The sequence below is a fragment of the Notolepis coatsorum genome (assembly GCF_963971535.1).
Source record: "Notolepis coatsorum genome assembly, chromosome: 11".
NCBI lineage: Eukaryota > Metazoa > Chordata > Actinopteri > Aulopiformes > Paralepididae > Notolepis > Notolepis coatsorum.
In genome coordinates this window covers 74,884,678-74,902,981 of record NC_140175.1, presented here as the reverse complement: position 1 = coordinate 74,902,981, position 18,304 = coordinate 74,884,678, and the positions used below count along the sequence as shown (strand labels likewise).

Here is an 18,304-nt window from a genome sequence, read left to right as displayed (position 1 = left end):
GGAAGCCTGGCTCCTTCAGCTGAGAGAGAGAGAGCGAGAGAGATGGGGAGAGAGAGGGAAGTAGTGAGGGAGAAAGAAAGAGATTGAGTGAATGTGTGTGTGTGTGTGTGTGTGTGTGACTCGAGAGAGAGAGAGAGAGAGAGATAGAGAGAGGGGGAGAGAGAAAGAGAATGAGTGAGGGAAGGAGGAAGGGAGAGAGAGAGGTGAGGAGGAGGGAGAGAGAAAGAGGGAGGGAGGAGGGGGAGAGAGAGATAATTTAGGAAGATATTGAGGGAAAGAAAGAGTGTGAGAGAGAAACTCAGGGGAGTTGATAGGGAGATAGGAAGAGTGAGCCAGTTAAAGAGGAGGGAAGAGGAGACAATAAGAGAGAAGAGACAATAAGAGAGAGAGAGAGAGAGAGAGAGAGAGAGACAAGAAAGGGAGAGGTGGACAAGAAAGAGACTGAAAGAGAGAAAGGGGAGAAAGAAAAGGAGAGGAGGTGCTAAGAATAGAAAGAAAGAGTGAAAGAAAGGAGAGAAGATGAGACAATAGAGAGAGAAAGAGAGAGAAGAGAAACAGGGTTGGGTGAGAAAGAGAGAGGGAGAAACATGAAAGGGGGAGAAAGAGAGAGAGAGAGAGAGAGAGAGAGAGAGAGAGAGAGAGAGAGAGAGAGAGAGATTGAGCGTGTGAGAATAGGACAGACGGCATCAAACTAATTTAAGGCAAATTAGTTCCTATTTTCTTTTTACAATATAGATGTGGAGTAAATTCACATATCTTCTTGAAGAGTTTTATCTGTAAATTGTAATATACCACTGTCTTACTCCAGTGTTGACTAGACTAGAGTAACGTACTGTACCGACATAAACAAACCTTTTACAGCCACAAAATACGTTTCAAATCTCAAATGTGCCTGTTGTCTCGTGTTATAAAGCACTTCAAGATTAAATGAGGAGAGAGTTGAGATGAGGAGAGGAGAGCAGAGAGGGAAGGACTGAAGGGGAGTGTTGTATCTTGTGATGGCTGCGTGTGTGTGTGTGTGCGCGCGCGCGTGAGTGCGCGTGTGCGTGCGTGTGTGTGTGTGTGTGTGTGTGTGTGTGTGTGTATGCATTGTACTTGAAAGAGAGAGAAAGTGGTTGTGTGAAAGCTGTGAATGGATTTGTTGTCAGAGCAACGCTGCCCCCTTCTGGTTCTCCACGCATCACGACAGACAGGCCAATAGACAGGAATGGGCCAATTATAATTATATATTAATTTTTTTTGTCAAAGGCATTTAAAAGTGTTTTAGCTAAGATTCTCTAATTTGCAGTGAAAATCCTTGGAGCAGGTTGTACATAACTTGAGGTTCGCTCAGTAGCAGTGGTGCTGGGATTAAATAAAAGGTGGGATAACTATGATCTCCAGTCCATGATCAAAGTGATGCCAACGAACGCTCATCAATATACCAAATTAATATATTTTCTGAATACTATTTTGTCAAAATCAATCAAAAATACTCTTATTTTATGCAAGCTGCATCAATCTGATAGTAGCTGCTCCTGGTTAGAATGGGTATGCAGAGACATCATTTCCCCTCTGGGATTAAGTTCAGTTTAATAATTTATTATCTATACTATGACGTTTGTGTAAGACACGTACACATATGGGCAAACTGAGTTTATGTGGGTTTACCCTCCACCATACCTTTCTTAGAGGCACGTGGACAGTGTCAGGCCCTGTCAGCACAGGGCTCCAGCCCAGTGTCAGGCCCTGATTACCTCCTGAGCTCTCAGGGTCTTCAGTGGTCTGGGGCCCTGATTACCCATAACGCCTGGTCAGTAATCCAGGCATGGGTGGAAGCCTGCCTTTTGATGACATATGTGTTAATTTACATTTCATTATTAGAAATAAAAACAACATTTCAACGTCCAAGATAAAAAGACAGGCCTATTTGAAAGAAATCCCTCTTTTATAAGATACGCTGACATTTATTTTCAAAAAGAAAAGTCAAGAAGTCAAAATGTCTGATGTGAAAAGAGCCTGTGTGCACAGGTTTTGATGTAAACTAGTTGCCGTTGTGATTTTAATTCAGAAACATTAAAACATTTTATTTGAATATGATGCATCTAGCAGAATGTTGAGAGTCTAGTTATGTTATGTTATGGCAGCAGAGCAGAGCAGAGCTGATGTAGAATGTAGCCTAGTTGTGGTAGAAATTTGTACTAGAGACTTCTTGTCCGTTGACTCTGCTCCAAGAAACACAAAAAACAAAAAACTAAAAAAAACTCCTGGCCTCATCGTATATCCCACTCCTGCTTTCATCTTCAGTAAGAAAATAAAGAAATAAATTGAAATAATATAATTTGTCTTTTTCATCCCTTTATTTCTATTTGCAAGTTAAAACCCACCCATTCCGACCACTCTAGAGAGAGTGAGAGTCTCTTATTCTGATAGCACCCCAGTGGCTAAAGAATGAGAGAGAATCCACAAGCAGAGTTGTGGGGCCTATGGGCCCCAAAGAGGTCCAAGCTGAGTATGGAAGGGTTGGAAGGGTTCAAGACCCCTCCGCTCTACATCCTCTGGCCGCCTCAGACCCACTCCTATCCAAGCTCTGGGAGGGTCACAATAGTGGAAGGAAAAAATTATATAAAAAGAATACACTAGGGCGGCTAAGTGGCGCAGTGGGCAAGGCGCTCGCCACTAACGCAGGAGATGCTGGGTTCGAGCCCAGCTCTCGGCGTTGCTACCAGCTTGGCTGGTCGTACTTCATACTAACACAATTGCCAGTGTTAGGGGTGGGAAAGCTGGTAGGTGGGGATTGGACGTTGTGGACAGCAACTCCTACAGGTCGGTTGGTGCGCCTGTACAGCAGAATCAGGAAGTAACAGGGGCAGCGTGAGCCTCCCACGCGTTACTCCTCGCCACTGAGAGATTGCGCTGTACAGGTGAAAAGATGCGACAGCTGCCTCCTCGTGTACCGGAGGGGACACGTGATGCAAGGCTTGGTCCTCACTGCAGCCGACCAGTGGGAGGCATAGTCTAGCAACGTTCGAGACAGGGGAGGGGAGAATTGAAGGGAGAATTGGCGAGGCGAAATTGGGATGGGAGAAAAATAGAAAAATAAGGAGAAAAAGTGGATAAAAAAAAATAATAACACACTAACCTTCTTACTGTCCTATACTACCATGCACTCTTCCTACTATAGTATTATGTCTTTACTACTATACACTCAACACTGCAGCACCCACGTTTCAGCACTGTTTGATGAACATTGTTACTCAGCTGAAAGAGTTGTACCCTTCCTGCTGACTTGTCGTACAGAACTTGTGAGTTGCTTTGGATATAAGCATCAGCTAAATGACTAAATGTAAATGTAAATGTTGCTAATGTAATTGCAGCCATTCAGAATACTAAGGCCCAACTACTAGATCATTATATGAATGTTTATCAGGCCTGGTTTCAGCATGACGGAACCTCTTAACACTTGGGGGCCCACATGCGGGATTAGAACACGGATATGCAACAAAAAGATGCACCCGTCTTCAAATCCTTCAATAGGTTTTGTGATCTGCCTGGCCTCAGCCAGCTAATCACCCAACCCACACGTATATGTGAATCAACTCAGACTACCATTGACCTCATCCTGACCTCTGACAAGTCCAAGATCTCCAATAAAGGGGTTATAGCATGCGGGTTAAGTGATCATTATATGATATTCTGTACCCGCAAAAAGCTAAAACATAAGGCCGGCTGTCACAAAACAGTCACATCTAGAGACCTAAAAACCTACTCTAGCGAGGCCTCTAACCTTGAACTGGAGAGTCTGGACTGGTCAGATGAGCTCAATGGTACACTGGTAGAAGAAACATGGCTTGGTTTCAAAACCAAATTTTCAACAACACTAAACGACATGGCCCCCCTAAGAACCACCAGGGTAAAAAATCGCGCTGAGCCTTGGATGCACTCCGAAATATTGGCCGCTATGAAAACCAGAGACAAAAAATGCTCTGAGTTTCGTAAAAGTCAGTCAAAGCTTACAAAAAGCACGAGCAGTGAACTCCAAGCCCACGTGACTGAACTTAAACTGGAAAGAAACAGACTAAGAAACGACGTAAACTCCATGATCAAAACGGCAAAAAAGAACTTCATCAATGACAAAACTGAGGAAAACAAAAACAAACCACGTGAACTTTGGAAATTACTCAACAATCAACTAGGCTGCAGTAAAAAACTTAAAACCAGATTCTCAAACATAAACATAAAGACGGACAACACACTCATCACAGACAAGCTAGATGTAGCCAATTACTTAAACATTTTCTTCACAAACATAGCCACAACACTGGTAAACAAACTACCCTCCCATTCAGGGCATTATGGGATAGAACACATAGTAGCTTACTACAAAAACCTAGGGGTCCGCAAAGACGACTTCAAACTGGAAATGGTAACAACAGATGAGGTACTCAAAAAACTGAGCGCCCTCCAACCTAACAAGGCCACTGGCCATGACAACATCCCCTCCAAATTCCTCAGAGACTCAGCAGCCGCCATCACCCCAGTCATCACACACATAATAAACCTCTCCATAAAACAGGGACACGTCCCCAAGGACTTCAAAATTGCGAGAGTGACCCCTCTGCACAAAAAGGGCAGTAAATTAGACCCAGGCAACTACCGCCCTGTTTCTATTCTTACCTCCATCTCGAAAGTCATGGAAAAAATTGTCTACGAACAGATTGAAAAGTACCTAGCGGAAAAAAATCTAATCTACGAATTCCAATCTGGCTTCAGAACATCCCACTCCACTGACACATGCCTTCTCTATTTGAACGACCACATCAAACAAGAGGTGGACGCGGGCAAATACTGCGGCATGGTCATGCTGGACCTACAAAAAGCCTTCGACACTGTCAATCACTCCATTCTGATTGACAAGCTAAAAGCAATGGGATTTGATAGTCTATCAGTGAGATGGATGCAATCCTACCTAGAGGGGAGAGAACAGATGGTGGAGGTAAACGGTACCCTACCCCCCCCTCACAGTGAGCTGTGGTGTTCCACAAGGAAGCATACTAGGACCGCTATACTGTTCCTAATTTATGCAAATGACATGTTGGTCTCTGACAAGAACAAGTTACAGGTTGAAAAAAACCTCAGCTCGGAACTAGGCAAAATCTGCATATGGCTCGCTGATAGCAAACTATCATTACACATGGGCAAAACAGAGTCCATTCTCTTCGGTTCAAATAACAAACTCAGCAAGACCGACGGCTTCTCAGTTACAGTGGGTGACAATATTGTCACAAGGAAAGATGAAATTACCTACCTGGGCTCCATCTTAGAGGCTAATCTTTCCTGTGACAAAATGGCATCCAATGTAATAAAAAAAGTCAACCAACGAACTCGATTCTTGTACCGGATCTCCTCTCTGGTAAACAAGAACACCCTGAAGACTCTGGCAGGAGCACTCATACAAGGGTACTATGACTATGCTTGCACCTCATGGTACCAAAGCACCTCAAAGGCGCTAAAAACAAAATTACAAACATCTCAAAACAAACTGGTCAGTCTACTGCTTGACCTTACTCCTAGAACCCACCTCACCCCTGCCCACTTTGACAACCTAGGATGGCTTAGAGTAGACGACAGAGTACAGCAACTTGCAATGGGCCTGGTCTACAAGATACACTACACGACCAAGGTACCCATGTACATGTCAAAATACTTCCCAAAGGTCAGTGAATACCACGATCACAACACCAGAGGGAGCTCCACAAATCATGTTAAACCCAGATTCGGCTCAAACAAGGGACTAAACATGTTTCGCAATTATGCCACATCAATGTGGAACGCCCTACCCAAAGCTGTAAAGGAATGTGAATCACTACCCACTTTCAAAAACACTCTCAAAGAACACCTACGGGAGACTGCAATTTGAAACTGGCCCATGTAAATGTCCTAACCCAACCCCCTCCAATGTACAGTAAATTACCAAGTATGGTTGTCAATATTCCAATGTACAGTTTTGCTTGTACAGTTGTACAGTGTTCCCCCCCACCCCTCCTGCCCAACCCCCCCCCCCCCCCCCCCCCACCGAACCACCTCCAATATACAGCACCCCCCCCCCCCCACCACCCACCCACCCCACCTACCCAACCTCCCCCAATATACAGTTTTTACGTCAAATGTATATACTCTTTTCTGGACTCTTTTTGTATCACAAACAGTACTGTATTTGCAAATCTGGTATGTCATAAATGTATAGATGTAGCAGTACTGTATATCTGTATGTCATGTATGTCATATATGTCCTGATGAATTGAAAATGGGGGACCCTGATGTAAACAAGACGAAAGTCTTTCTCTGGTCTGCATCCCCTTAACAATTGTGTGTATTGAGCTGTACTGTATTGTACCCATTCTGCAATCTGTTAATAAAGTTTTCAATCAATCAATCAATCAATCAATCATGCGGGCCCTCTTGAGGACGATTTGCCCACCGGCACTTTGGCGACCTCTAGCGGCTCAGGTGTGCATATTTTTTATACAATATATATATATCGAATTAAAGCCCTATTTGTTGCCTGTCGATAGCCGTTCAGCGGTTCTCGAGTTACATGCCACTATGTGAGGCGTGCGCCGAAGTAGACGGCAGACTTTTAATTTTTTCAAATACCAATCCCGACTCTCAAGCCTCTACCTCCGTCAATCATTTGGCAATCTCGAAAATTATTGGACAGAGTTGTAACTAATGAGTAGGGCTTTCCAATGGTACCTCACGTGGGAATGAGCGAATCAGGGATCTACTGTAGGTGAAAAGTTACGAGCCAAAACAGGAAGAGAATTCTCTGTCGAATGCATTGAAGTCTATGAGGAAATCGTTTTCTGAGCTCTCTCAATTTTTACCAAAACCGCTTCTAATCACTAATTTCTGAACGGATTTTTATGAAATTTGGACATTTAATACAAAAGACTTGAGCACTACCGCTGCACCACTGTGCCAGATGGGATAAATTCATTGTTTATACATTAATGAACGAGAGACCCGTGTTTAGAATATCCTTTGTTTTGAATGAAGTTTATCTCTTTATCCTCATTCATTAATGTGACGTCAACGGCTCATTCAATTTCTCAAATCCGTCAAACAGCGCATCTCATCAGACATCTTAATCCCAGTTACAATTAAAATAACCACATAATGTGTACATCGCACGAGCGAGCGCCACGGTATATATAACGTGCATTATTTAGGACAAAGTGAATTTAGTATCAGCATTTTGGGTCTATTTTACATTTCAAAAGCCCCCTCTGGAAGAATGGAGCACAAAAACGTAATTCAGAATGGTATAATGCAGATCGTAGACTGTGGGAATAGTTTCAGGAAACAAGCTGTCACTTTCTTTGCGGGGGCGTGGCTCTGCATGATCCGGCTAACTTGAACTTGAACTCTGCTTTCGACCAGGCTCAAACTTTTGGATCTGTTGTCATGGTGATTTGGAAAATCCACGTACATGGAACCGGAAAGTCCGGCTAACTCAGTTATCCAGTTAAAGTTATCCGGCTAACTCAGTTATCCAGGTACAAGAAACAGGGCCCAGGCTCATGCATGTGCTATAAGTATAAAGTATAGTATTTTGGTGTGCAAAAAAGGTATGCAGTCCTCAAAAACTAAAACTAAACTGGCCACTTTTGGGGGCGATTGTTAATTAATCTTCTTTTTCACGTTTGTAGGACATACTGTATATTGTTTTTTCTAAGGAGAAAGGCATGGCCTAATCTACCTTTTAATTTTATCTGCCAGCCATGTGGATTTTGGGAATATCACACCGGAGTCTCATGCTTTGGCCTGTTCAATCTTAAAGGTGCACGTTGGATGAGCCTAATTTCTAAACCATTGTTTTCCATGGGACTGGTGTTAGTGGCTGAATGCTCGATTTGGACCTTTGTAAGAGGTAGAGTTTAAGGTCTTATCTTACTAACAGCCCTGCTGCTCGAGCTTGGTATGGCTAAGCGTGTGGGTGAGCTTCATGTCATCAGTTCACCAGTTGTATAGGCAGTTTGGTCAGGAGGGCTCAAGGGTTTTCCTCAGGCCCAAGGCAGCCTTCATGCCTACGGTGCTCAATCATTATTGTTGCCTGGCTATGGATATCTCTGCTTTTCATCTGTCACCTTTCTCTTGGGAGGAGCAGAAGAGACTGGATGCTTTGTGCCTAGTTCCTAGTTACACAGGAGGAGTCTTTCCTCAGTGTTATCAGTAGTTTTTTGTGCTTTGCTAATCCAGATAGAGGTCAAGCGCTCTCTTAACAGAGGCTTTCTCACTGTATAGTGGAGGCTATTGCCATGGCATACACATGTAAGGGTAGAGCCCCCCTCTGGCTGTATGGGCTCATTCTACTAAAATGGTAAATGGTGCACTGCATTTATATAGCGCTTTTAACCAAAACGCTTTACAATTTTGTTCCTCACATTCACCCATTCACTCACACATTCACACACCGATGGCGGAGGCGACCATTCTAGTAGAATGAGCCCATACAGCCAGAGGGGGGCTCTACTCTTACATGAAGTAGTCATACCTCTAGTATGGGGCGACAGTGGCTCAGGAGGTAGAGCAGTGGTTTGGGAATAGCACCGCACAAGACCTTAGCAGACTGAAAAGAGTGGACCGTTCAGCCGAACGCACAATTGGAGGTGGGCTTCCCACTCTCCAAGACATTTACAACAAGCGTTGTAAGAATAAGGCCAAGAGAATAATAAAAGACTCTAGCCACCCAAACAACTGCCTCTTTGAACTGCTGCAGTCAGGCAAGCAATACCGGAGTCTCATGGCAAGCACAGAGAGACTCAGAAAGAGCTTCTATCCCCAGGCCATCAGGATGCTCAATGACAATTAACACAATGTAACAAACCATCAAACACACTCACAGCACACACACCCACACGTACACACCCACTTTAAATGGACAACTCACTGTAGCACCCACTTTACACACTTTAGACACTAACACACTTTATATTTATATATTATATTATTGGCAACTCATTGCACATAGCCAAGCCTCGCACCTTACCTTACCACCACAAGGTGGCACCACAAGCTATCTCATCCCATTTACCTCATCCCATTTATATTGTTTTGTAAACACTCTGCATTGTATATGGCACCACAAGCTAACTCATCCCATTTATACTGTATTGTAACTACTCTGCATTGTATATTGTACATATGTATATTGAACATTTTTGTCTTGTTTACACTTGTTTAAGTACATGACTTTCTATTTTATACTTATTATACTTTTTATAATTATCTATTTTTACCTAGCACACTCTCAGGAGCAAAACAGAAAGAAGCATTTCATACAAAAGTATCCTGTATTTCTGTATGACAACTAATAAAGAAACTTGAAACTTAAAACTTGATAAAAGCGCTATATAAATGCACCATTTTAGTAGAACATTTGTACATTTGTACATTTAGTCATTTAGCTGAAGCTTTTATCCAAAGCGACTTACAAGTTCTGTACGACAAGTCAGCAGGAAGAGCACAATTCTTACAGCTGAGTAACAATGTTCATCAAACAGTGCTGAAACTTGGGTGCTGCAGTGTTGAGTGCATAGTAGTAAAGACATATTAGTGTATATATATAGGTTTAGAGGATGGAGGAACTACAGGTCATAGTGTCCTCGTTCCCTAGGCGTTAGGTTTAGAGGATGGAGGAGCTACAGGTCATAGTGTCCTTGTTCCCTAGGAGTTAGGTTTAGAGGATGGAGGAGCTACAGGTCATAGTGTCCTTGTTCCCTAGGAGTTAGGTTTAGAGGATGGAGGAGCTACAGGTCATAGTGTGCTCAAGGCCCGGACCAGCAGACTCCGGCCCCCAACACTAACAGCCGGCTACCGGTCTGTGACTGAGGAAAAACCAGTGCTATTTTATCGCTGTCTTTGCTACTGATTTGCACACAATACTCAATACTTTGCACATACTACTGATTTGAAATGTGTCATTAGCACATTTGAGTGAAACTGTTCTCTTATTGCAGGGATCCTGAGGGCTTCCTGCCTGGGTCTCCTGCTGTGACCTCACCTTACCTTCTGAATGACATCTTGACTCCTCTTCCTTGTGTTTTTGTTTTTTTATTTCCAAGTTCAATGATTAAGATTTAAGTTAAGATAATTAAAGGGTAAGTTCAGAATTTTGGACTCCTACAAACCTATTTCCTATATTCACCTACTGTATAGTCATGGATGGTGTTGACAAAAGGTTAACAACATATTTCCTGATGTGCTTCATAGTGGGCACAAAGGGACCACTGTAAAAATCACTGAAACTGTTTACTTTGTGTTCACTGTGGAGTAGGTTTTAACGTTTACTTCAGTGCTTGTAGGCTACAGACTGAAGAGTGGCCATTACTTATACATTATTTTGTGGCTAACTAGCCAGAGTTGTGGGTATCCAGTATGAAGAATAGCATGGGTTGTGCTGAGAAAGGACTCTCCTGATCATCATTGTACATAGAGAGAGTAAGTGAGTGAGTGAGTGAGTTGTAAGCACCATGTAAGCACCCTATACGGCTGGCTGGTAATCATGTTGTAATACTGAATGTTAAAAATGTGTTATAATTTTTTTAATGTATTTTTTACTTTCACTGTATGAGTGTGTTTGTCTGTCACTTTAGTATACTGTTTGTCACGTTTGTACAATGTTCTGAAAAATATAAAATAAAATATAAAGAAATAGGTGCCTTGACCTCTCACCTCAAGATATGTGAATGAAAATGGGTTTGATGGGTAGCCACAAGTCCTACATGCCCACTTTATGCTAATCCCATGCAGTTTGGGCCAAGAACCATGCAGTTCTTTGTATGCAGTACAAATGTGTTATTTCCGTCTATTCTAAAAATGGTGTATTTGACTATTTCTGCATACTGGGATCCCTAAACAATCATGGAATTGCATACATTGGGTATGACTGGAACGCTGACTCTTGTGATTTCAATGAGCCCAATTGTATGATGTTGATTTATGCATGATGGTGCGATGGTGTTAGTCCTCATAGTAGCCATTTCATTGTTGTGAGAACTTTTTTTTAAACTTGACCTCACTGTATAAAGTGACCTGGGGCATAGAGGGAAGTATGGCCGTCTTAGGTTTACTGACAATAAGGGGGGGGGTTATGTGCAATTTCCAGGACAGAAGTGCTCACCATCCAATCTCTGAAAAAGCATGACCAGCGTGACCTTCTATAGACCCTCAAGGTCTTGTTGTCTTAACCCTTTCACTACCACACTACAGAAGGTTAACATTTCAAAACCTTTGAAAGGGGTAACCTTCCGTAGTGTGGTAGTGAAAGGGTTAACCCTTTGTCGTGTGGCAGTGAACGGGTTGACCTTCTCCATTGTCACAGTGAAAGGGTTAACCATTTGGTAGTGTGGCAGTGAAAGGGTTAATGTGGTATTTTGACCATGTTTATCAATTCTCTTTTTTTTTATATACTTTTTCTCCCATCCCAATTTCGTATCGTCCAATTCTACCCTCCCCTGTCTCGAACGTTGTTAGGCCATGCCTCCCACAGGCCGGCTGCAATGTGGACGAAGCATTGCATCACGTGTCCCCTCCGGTACTCGAGGAGGCAGCCGTCGCATCTTTTCACCTGCACAGCGCGATCTCTCAGCGGCGGGGGTCTGCGTGGGAGGGACACGCTGCCCCTGTTGCTTCCTGATTCTACTGCGCAGGCGCACCAACCGACCTGTAGGAGTCGCTGTCCACAACGTCCGATCCCCACCCACCAGCTTCCCACCCCCTAATACTGCCAATTGTATTAGTATGAACGACCAGCCAAGCTGGTAGCAATGCCGAGAGCTGGGCTCGAACCCAGCATCTCCTGCATTAGTGGCGAGCGCCTTGTATCAATTCTTGAGTGGTCAGAAATAGTTAAATTCTGCACAAAATCTGTGTAACAAATGGTATCAACCCAAATTGTTGCAACAATTTACGAGTCAACTGAATCATCAGGTTCCCAGCTTTCAGACGATGTCACCACTTTTACGTGGCGTCTACTGTTCACCTGCTATCTCCCCCTAAAGATCTACTGTTGACCTGCTGTCTCCCCCTAAACATCTACTGTTGACCTGCGATCTCCCCCTAAACATCTACTGTTCACCTGCTGTCTCCCCCTAAACATCTACTGTTCACCTGCTATCTCCCCCTAAATATCTACTGTTGACCTGCTGTCTCCCCCTAAACATCTACTGTTCACCTGCTGTCTCCCCCTAAACATCTACTGTTCACCTGCTGTCTCCCCCTAAACATCTACTGTTCACCTGCTGTCTCCCCCTAAACATCTACTGTTCACCTGCTGTCTCCCCCTAAACATCTACTGTTCACCTGCTGTCTCCCCCTAAACATCTACTGTTCACCTGCTGTCTCCCCCTAAATATCTACTGTTCACCTGCTGTCTCCCCCTAAACATCTACTGTTCACCTGCTGTCTCCCCCTAAACATCTACTGTTCACCTGCTGTCTCCCCCTAAACATCTACTGTTCACCTGCTATCTCCCCCTAAAGATCTACTGTTGACCTGCTGTCTCCCCCTAAACATCTACTGTTCACCTGCTGTCTCCCCCTGAACATTCCCCTAAAAACAACAACAATGGGTCTATGTGGGCCTCAGAAGGTTAAATTAATTTGTGATTATTCTTGTCAATCTGTGGTGTGATGTGGTTATCCATTGCCCGTCAATGCTTTTAAGATATTCTTTAGGCTGGCAGGGTTGTTTAACCCTTTCACTACCACACTACAGAAGGTTAACTAGTGAAAGGGTTAACCTTCTGTAGTGTGGTAGTGAAAGGGTTAACCCTTTGTCGTGCGGCAGTGAAAGGGTTAACCTTCTTTATTGTCTCAGTGTATGGGTTATCCCTTTGGTAGTGTGGTAGTGAAAGGGTTACCAGTCACATATTTACTTAGAAAACTTGGAACAAACCCTTTCTGATTTAAAATGTGTATTACTTGAAATTAAATGTACATGGTTCTCCACGTGCGGAGTACATTGTGTGGCCAATGGAGCTGTGGAAACCCTTCTGCTAATTACAAAATCAAATTTGAAAGAAAGAATAACACTTGTTTTATCAGAATACATGACCTGAATGTTCTTCCCATAATCAATACAGGGTTGTTTTCACTAGAGTCACTGCTGTAACATAATCATATGGCATTTGCATCAATACATAGTTTTGTGGTTATTTTGTTAAATAGGTATTTCCCCCCCATAAATGGTCAAATGTAGTCAAATGTTTCAAATCATAGAATGCAAATACAATGTTGTTAAAAAAAGACAGTTAATACATTGTGGTTTTCCATAGTAAGTTAGTAATATACATTGATCTGGTGCTTGTGTGCTGTGTTGTGTTCTGTTGTGTTCTAGACTGTTGGTGAGTTCAGATCCAATAAGTTTGCCTCCTCATCTTCCTCAGTTTGCCATCAGGAACTCTCCATCTGCAGCTGAGAAATACATATCACAGTCGTGATCACAGTTAAATAAATATAACAGTTGTTAAATACATATCACAGTTGTGATCACAATAAAAAAGTTTAAATCCTTTTCAGGTGTATGTTTTTTGGAAAGTTTTCTCAGAATTCTAAAACTAAAACAAAAGAAAGGTATAGGGAGGTGTAGTGGTTACGTCATTGTTGTTTCCGGCGCGGTCCACCTCGCTTGAAATTGCAATGTATTTCCAATGGACACATTACTAAATCGTCTAGTTTAAAACAAATAAAGCATGAACATTGGCATGGTGTACCTTTCTGTTTGTATTCATCCACAATATATAGCTCAACATGAAACAATTAATCATAAAATGATTACGTATAATTTTATTTCAACCAAAAATGCTTAAACAATAATGTTAGTGATAGATGGGCATTTTGTGCAAAAATGGAAAGCTTGCCAATGTTCATGAGGCAGAATTATTACAATAGCCGGTAATACATTTTCCCAATGATAAATCCCTATACGAGTGGACCTCGCGGGCGGTCCAAAGTGACGTCAGACTACACCTCCCTATAGAGGGCACAGCTGTGAGATGGCTGCAAGTTAAAAGATCACAATTAAAAGATCACACCCCTTTTATATTAGCGTAGTGTTTGTGTGTGTGGATTGTCTATTTTAATTGTCTACCCTTTTAACCCGAGTGCAAAACAGATTTCCCTTTGAGACAACTGGGCGATGGTGGTTTTAACCTGAGAGCTGTCAATGTGATCTGATTCTCACCCGTTGGTCTGATCACCCCACAGTACTCCTGACATTCAGAGTTGGTGTAGAACTTGTTTCCGTTGCCCTGACAGAAGCCCTTCTTGTAGGCCAGACACAGACCACTGGTGGGGTCAAAGGCCCAGACCTGGGGTTGTTGGCCGTAACAGGGATAGGCCACCATGGGCAGACGGCATGCAGCTGGTGGATACACATAAAAACGTCAACACTTTTCAATATGTAATCATGAAGCAAATACGTGAAACCCACTGATAAGGGTATTACTATTATTATCCAATCAATCTTTTCAATTCACAATGGGTGCCCTGATCTTGAAATGTCGGCTGGTTGGGGGAACTTTCGTACAATTGTTGACAGTTCAGTCAATAATCATGAACATGAAGCGCTGTCTGCTAGAGCTAAACATAAGGCCAGAACTGTCACCTAGCGATGTCATCTGGGGTAGAAAGGATTGGGGTGCTGACTTTGCGGGCCCATTCAGCCATTCAAAATATTCATTTGAGTTCCCACACCCAAATGAGTGTGGGAAATGAGTGAATTAAACGGTTGTGACATCGTCACCTTAAAACTTCAATGCCCAGAAGGAGTTTCGAACCCATGGTCTCCCACACCACAGGCAACAGCACAGACCGCTATACCAAGAAGTGAACTCACTGCTTTGTAACGTGTCTATGTGTCTTTTGAGGGTGAGAGTGAGTTTAACCCATAGCACCGCTACTCGCCCCAGCCACTTCACAACATCGGAAGTCCATCATGACTGCGCTTCATGGTACCATCCGTTACATATAAACCTAATTTGATTCCACAAGGTCATTGGCCCATTCCTTGTTCCCCATTCAAAGATCTTGAGGAGTCTTTCCTTCCATTCCGCAAGGCCTCACCCTCAGTGCGGCAGCTCTGCAGGCACTCTCTCTCCGTCACAAAGTTGTTCTGGTTGCCCAGACAGCCTCCGTAGTTGAACAGGTGGCAGCTCATTGAGGATGAGTTGTAGTAGTAACGCTGCACCATCCCAAAGCATGGCCCTGCATCCACCTCCGCATTACAGGACTCTACAGGGAGAGACGGCACACCAGATACATTACTACACTACAGAATGATACAACCAGTAGGTCCTTTTCACAGCAGCCATTTTGGCTTGTCATAGATGGGTAAACAAAAGTGTAACTGTACATATAGAATATTCATTATTCTATCTATATGGTTATGCCTTGGACTACTAGGAATGTCTGATCACTAAGGGTGTCTGACTCTTACCCCCTAAACTGCATGGACTACAATGTAGATGACGTATATCATGCCAGTTAGGGTACCTATGTATACTGTCTGCACCTGTATACTGTATACTTTACTTTAATCAATAGTATAAATTCAGATTCTAAGTGTTTATTGCCCATATTTATTGTATAATACAACTGATAGGGCACACATATCCTCATCTGCACCTTTGAGTACACTGCTTACTTGCTCATATTCTTATATTCAGTTAATTATATTGTTTATATGTCATGTTTTTACTTTGTTTAGTGGTCCTGTGGTGGACAGTTGTCAATCACTGGATTATGTGGATGTATTCCTGTGATGGACAGCTGTCAATTCATTCCCTTTTGTGTTGGCTATCCTTCAGTTCAGGCTAAGTGTGGTGCTAAACTGTTACTAAACTACTACACATAAACCCTGGGCCTGTAGTGGAGGTTTATTGTTATTTAAGTTCTTTGTATAAACTCTGTTATTAGGAGGTGCCTTTGTGGCTTATTTCAGTTTTTCTACAATACCTCTTTATTGAGTGTTTTTTGATCTTGATTTATTTTCTTATCTACTCATTTTGAGGCTTCCACCTGTAAAGGTTGTTTTTTGTTGTTTACTTTTCCCCTTCTCCTTAATGTCTGCATAGCAGTTTAGTGGTTATTAGTTCAGATTCAGATTCAGATTCCTTTATTGTCGCAGCTTTTAAAATGTACATACATTCCAAAAACGTGAGATGCTTGTTTTCCTTGGCTCCTCAACCGTAGTAGTGTGCAATACAGTGCAATACAACAAATAAACTTTAAATAATTCTATACTATACAATATAACTTTACTATGGTACCCTATGCTATGTTGCTATCCCTATACTATCTATACTCCTATAATCTATGCTATACAATACTATGCTAAGCTATATTACTATACAAGGTTATACGAATAACAGAGTCCCTATTATTTGCCAGTGACCCAACACCCGCAGCCCTCACACTACTTATTTGTATCTTTACTATAGTTTTATTGCCTATATTTATGTCTTATACTATTACCATGCCTATACCTTTACCCCCCCCCCCCCATGCTGCTATGACACCCAAATTTATCTTATCTTAAAATGGCTGCTGTGAAAAGGACCTATTATGGTTCTACATGGATGCATTGGTACCACAAAGAACCATGTGTGGTTCTATATAGAACTACACATATAGAACTAACTATATAACTACATTTAGCCTCGCCTTGGGACTCAGAGTCATTATAACATACTAGTATCCTAGTAAGAGATTGCACCATTCACCCGTAGAGCCATATTCCTTATGGGTGACTGACCTGGGCCTCTAAACAGAGGGACGTCTTCGTAAGCAGAGCCTTCCTCGTCAGCAGTAAGCGCAGTGGGAACAAGGCTCCTCCTGAACCTCTGGGAACCACAGCCACAGGGAGACACAGTCAGAGACACATAGCACTAACGTGGTAACCATTGTAGAAGTCCACTGTCCCTGCGTTAGTTTAACAGGCAGGATTTTATTAAAAAGAAGATCATCTTGGGGGTGGGATACAGTATCAGTGCAAAAAGCATGTGAAAAGACTTTTATGATTTAAACATCAGGGAGCATCGACATGGCTCTTCCTAGGTCACCACGTCACAGTTACACAGAGGAAGGACTGGGAAGTGATTTTCTTAAAATATTATGTTCCTTTAAGACACATATGAGGTAAATTCCAAACCTAGCAAACTCACACCTGTGTTTAAAGTTCCCCTCCACTTGGCGGCTGAGGGGCGCAGTGGGCAAGGCGCTCGCCACTAACGCAGGATATGCTGGTATCGAGCCCAGCTCTCTGCGTTGCTACCGGCTTGGCCGGCCGTCATACTAACACAATTGGCAGTGTTAGAGGGTTGGAAAGCCGGTGGGTGGGGATTGGACATTGTGGACGGCGACTCCTACAGGTCAGTTGGGTGACGCCGGTGCAGCGGAAACAGGAAGTATCGGGGGCAGCGTGAGCCTCCCACGCGTTACTCCTCGCCACTGAGAGTTCGAGCTGCTGCTGTGAAAAGATGCGACAGGCTGCCTCCTCGTGTACCGGAGGGGACACGTGATGCAAGGCTTCTATCCTCACTACAGCCGACCAGTGGGAGGCATAGTCTAGCAACGTTCAAGACAGGGGAGGGAAGAATTGGAAATACGTAATTGGGATGGGAGAAAAATAGAAAATGGGGAGAAAAAGTGGATAAAAAAAAAAGTTCCCCTCCACTTGAAAATGTCTGTTGTTCTTTTCACAAAGCATGGCTTTGACTATACCGATTCGTTTTTTGTTATTATTGCAGAATGTTTTCCACATTCTTCCCCTGGAGAGGGAGAGCATCTCTGTACTTCTCTCAAATGTGAGTTGCGTGTGTGATGTCACTAATAAGTAGACCTGTCATGGTCCAATATGTGGTAACTTGACACCTTTAGCTTCAGAATACACAGAAAGATGAGTAAGTATGGAGAATTATGACACATATTTTATCTTCACTGGGATTTTAAGGTCACTGTGTGAATGGAGAGGAGTCAGATGAATGAATGTGAGACACAGCTAATAGTTAAGTTAGCCTACAGTACCTGAGTCTCTGGCGTTGCCACCTGCTCCCCTGGGACACATTCACCTGGGACAGGAAGAGACAAGATAGAACACTAAATAATGTAGTGTGTGTGCACACACACACACACACACACACACACACACACACACACACACACACACACACACACACACACACACACACACACACACTAGAGGCTGACATGTGAGTGGATTTTGACTCCCGCTCCTTCCCACTCCCACAGAAATAATCCCA

General features: G+C 43.0%; 1 protein-coding gene across 1 annotated transcript in view; it reads right to left on the bottom strand.

Moving 5' to 3' along the window:
• Positions 1–13,172: 13,172 nt before the first annotated feature.
• ambp (alpha-1-microglobulin/bikunin precursor) overlaps positions 13,173–18,304 on the bottom strand; it is a 19,182-nt gene continuing 14,050 nt past the window's right edge. Inside the window, exons 11-15 of the mRNA XM_084324753.1 lie at positions 18,069–18,112; positions 16,798–16,885; positions 15,108–15,275; positions 14,227–14,406; positions 13,173–13,457 (exon numbers count right to left, since the gene is read on the bottom strand). Coding sequence (XP_084180879.1) covers positions 13,426–13,457; positions 14,227–14,406; positions 15,108–15,275; positions 16,798–16,885; positions 18,069–18,112 — 512 coding nt within the window. The 3' untranslated portion in view covers positions 13,173–13,425. The remainder of the gene's footprint in view (positions 13,458–14,226; positions 14,407–15,107; positions 15,276–16,797; positions 16,886–18,068; positions 18,113–18,304) is intronic.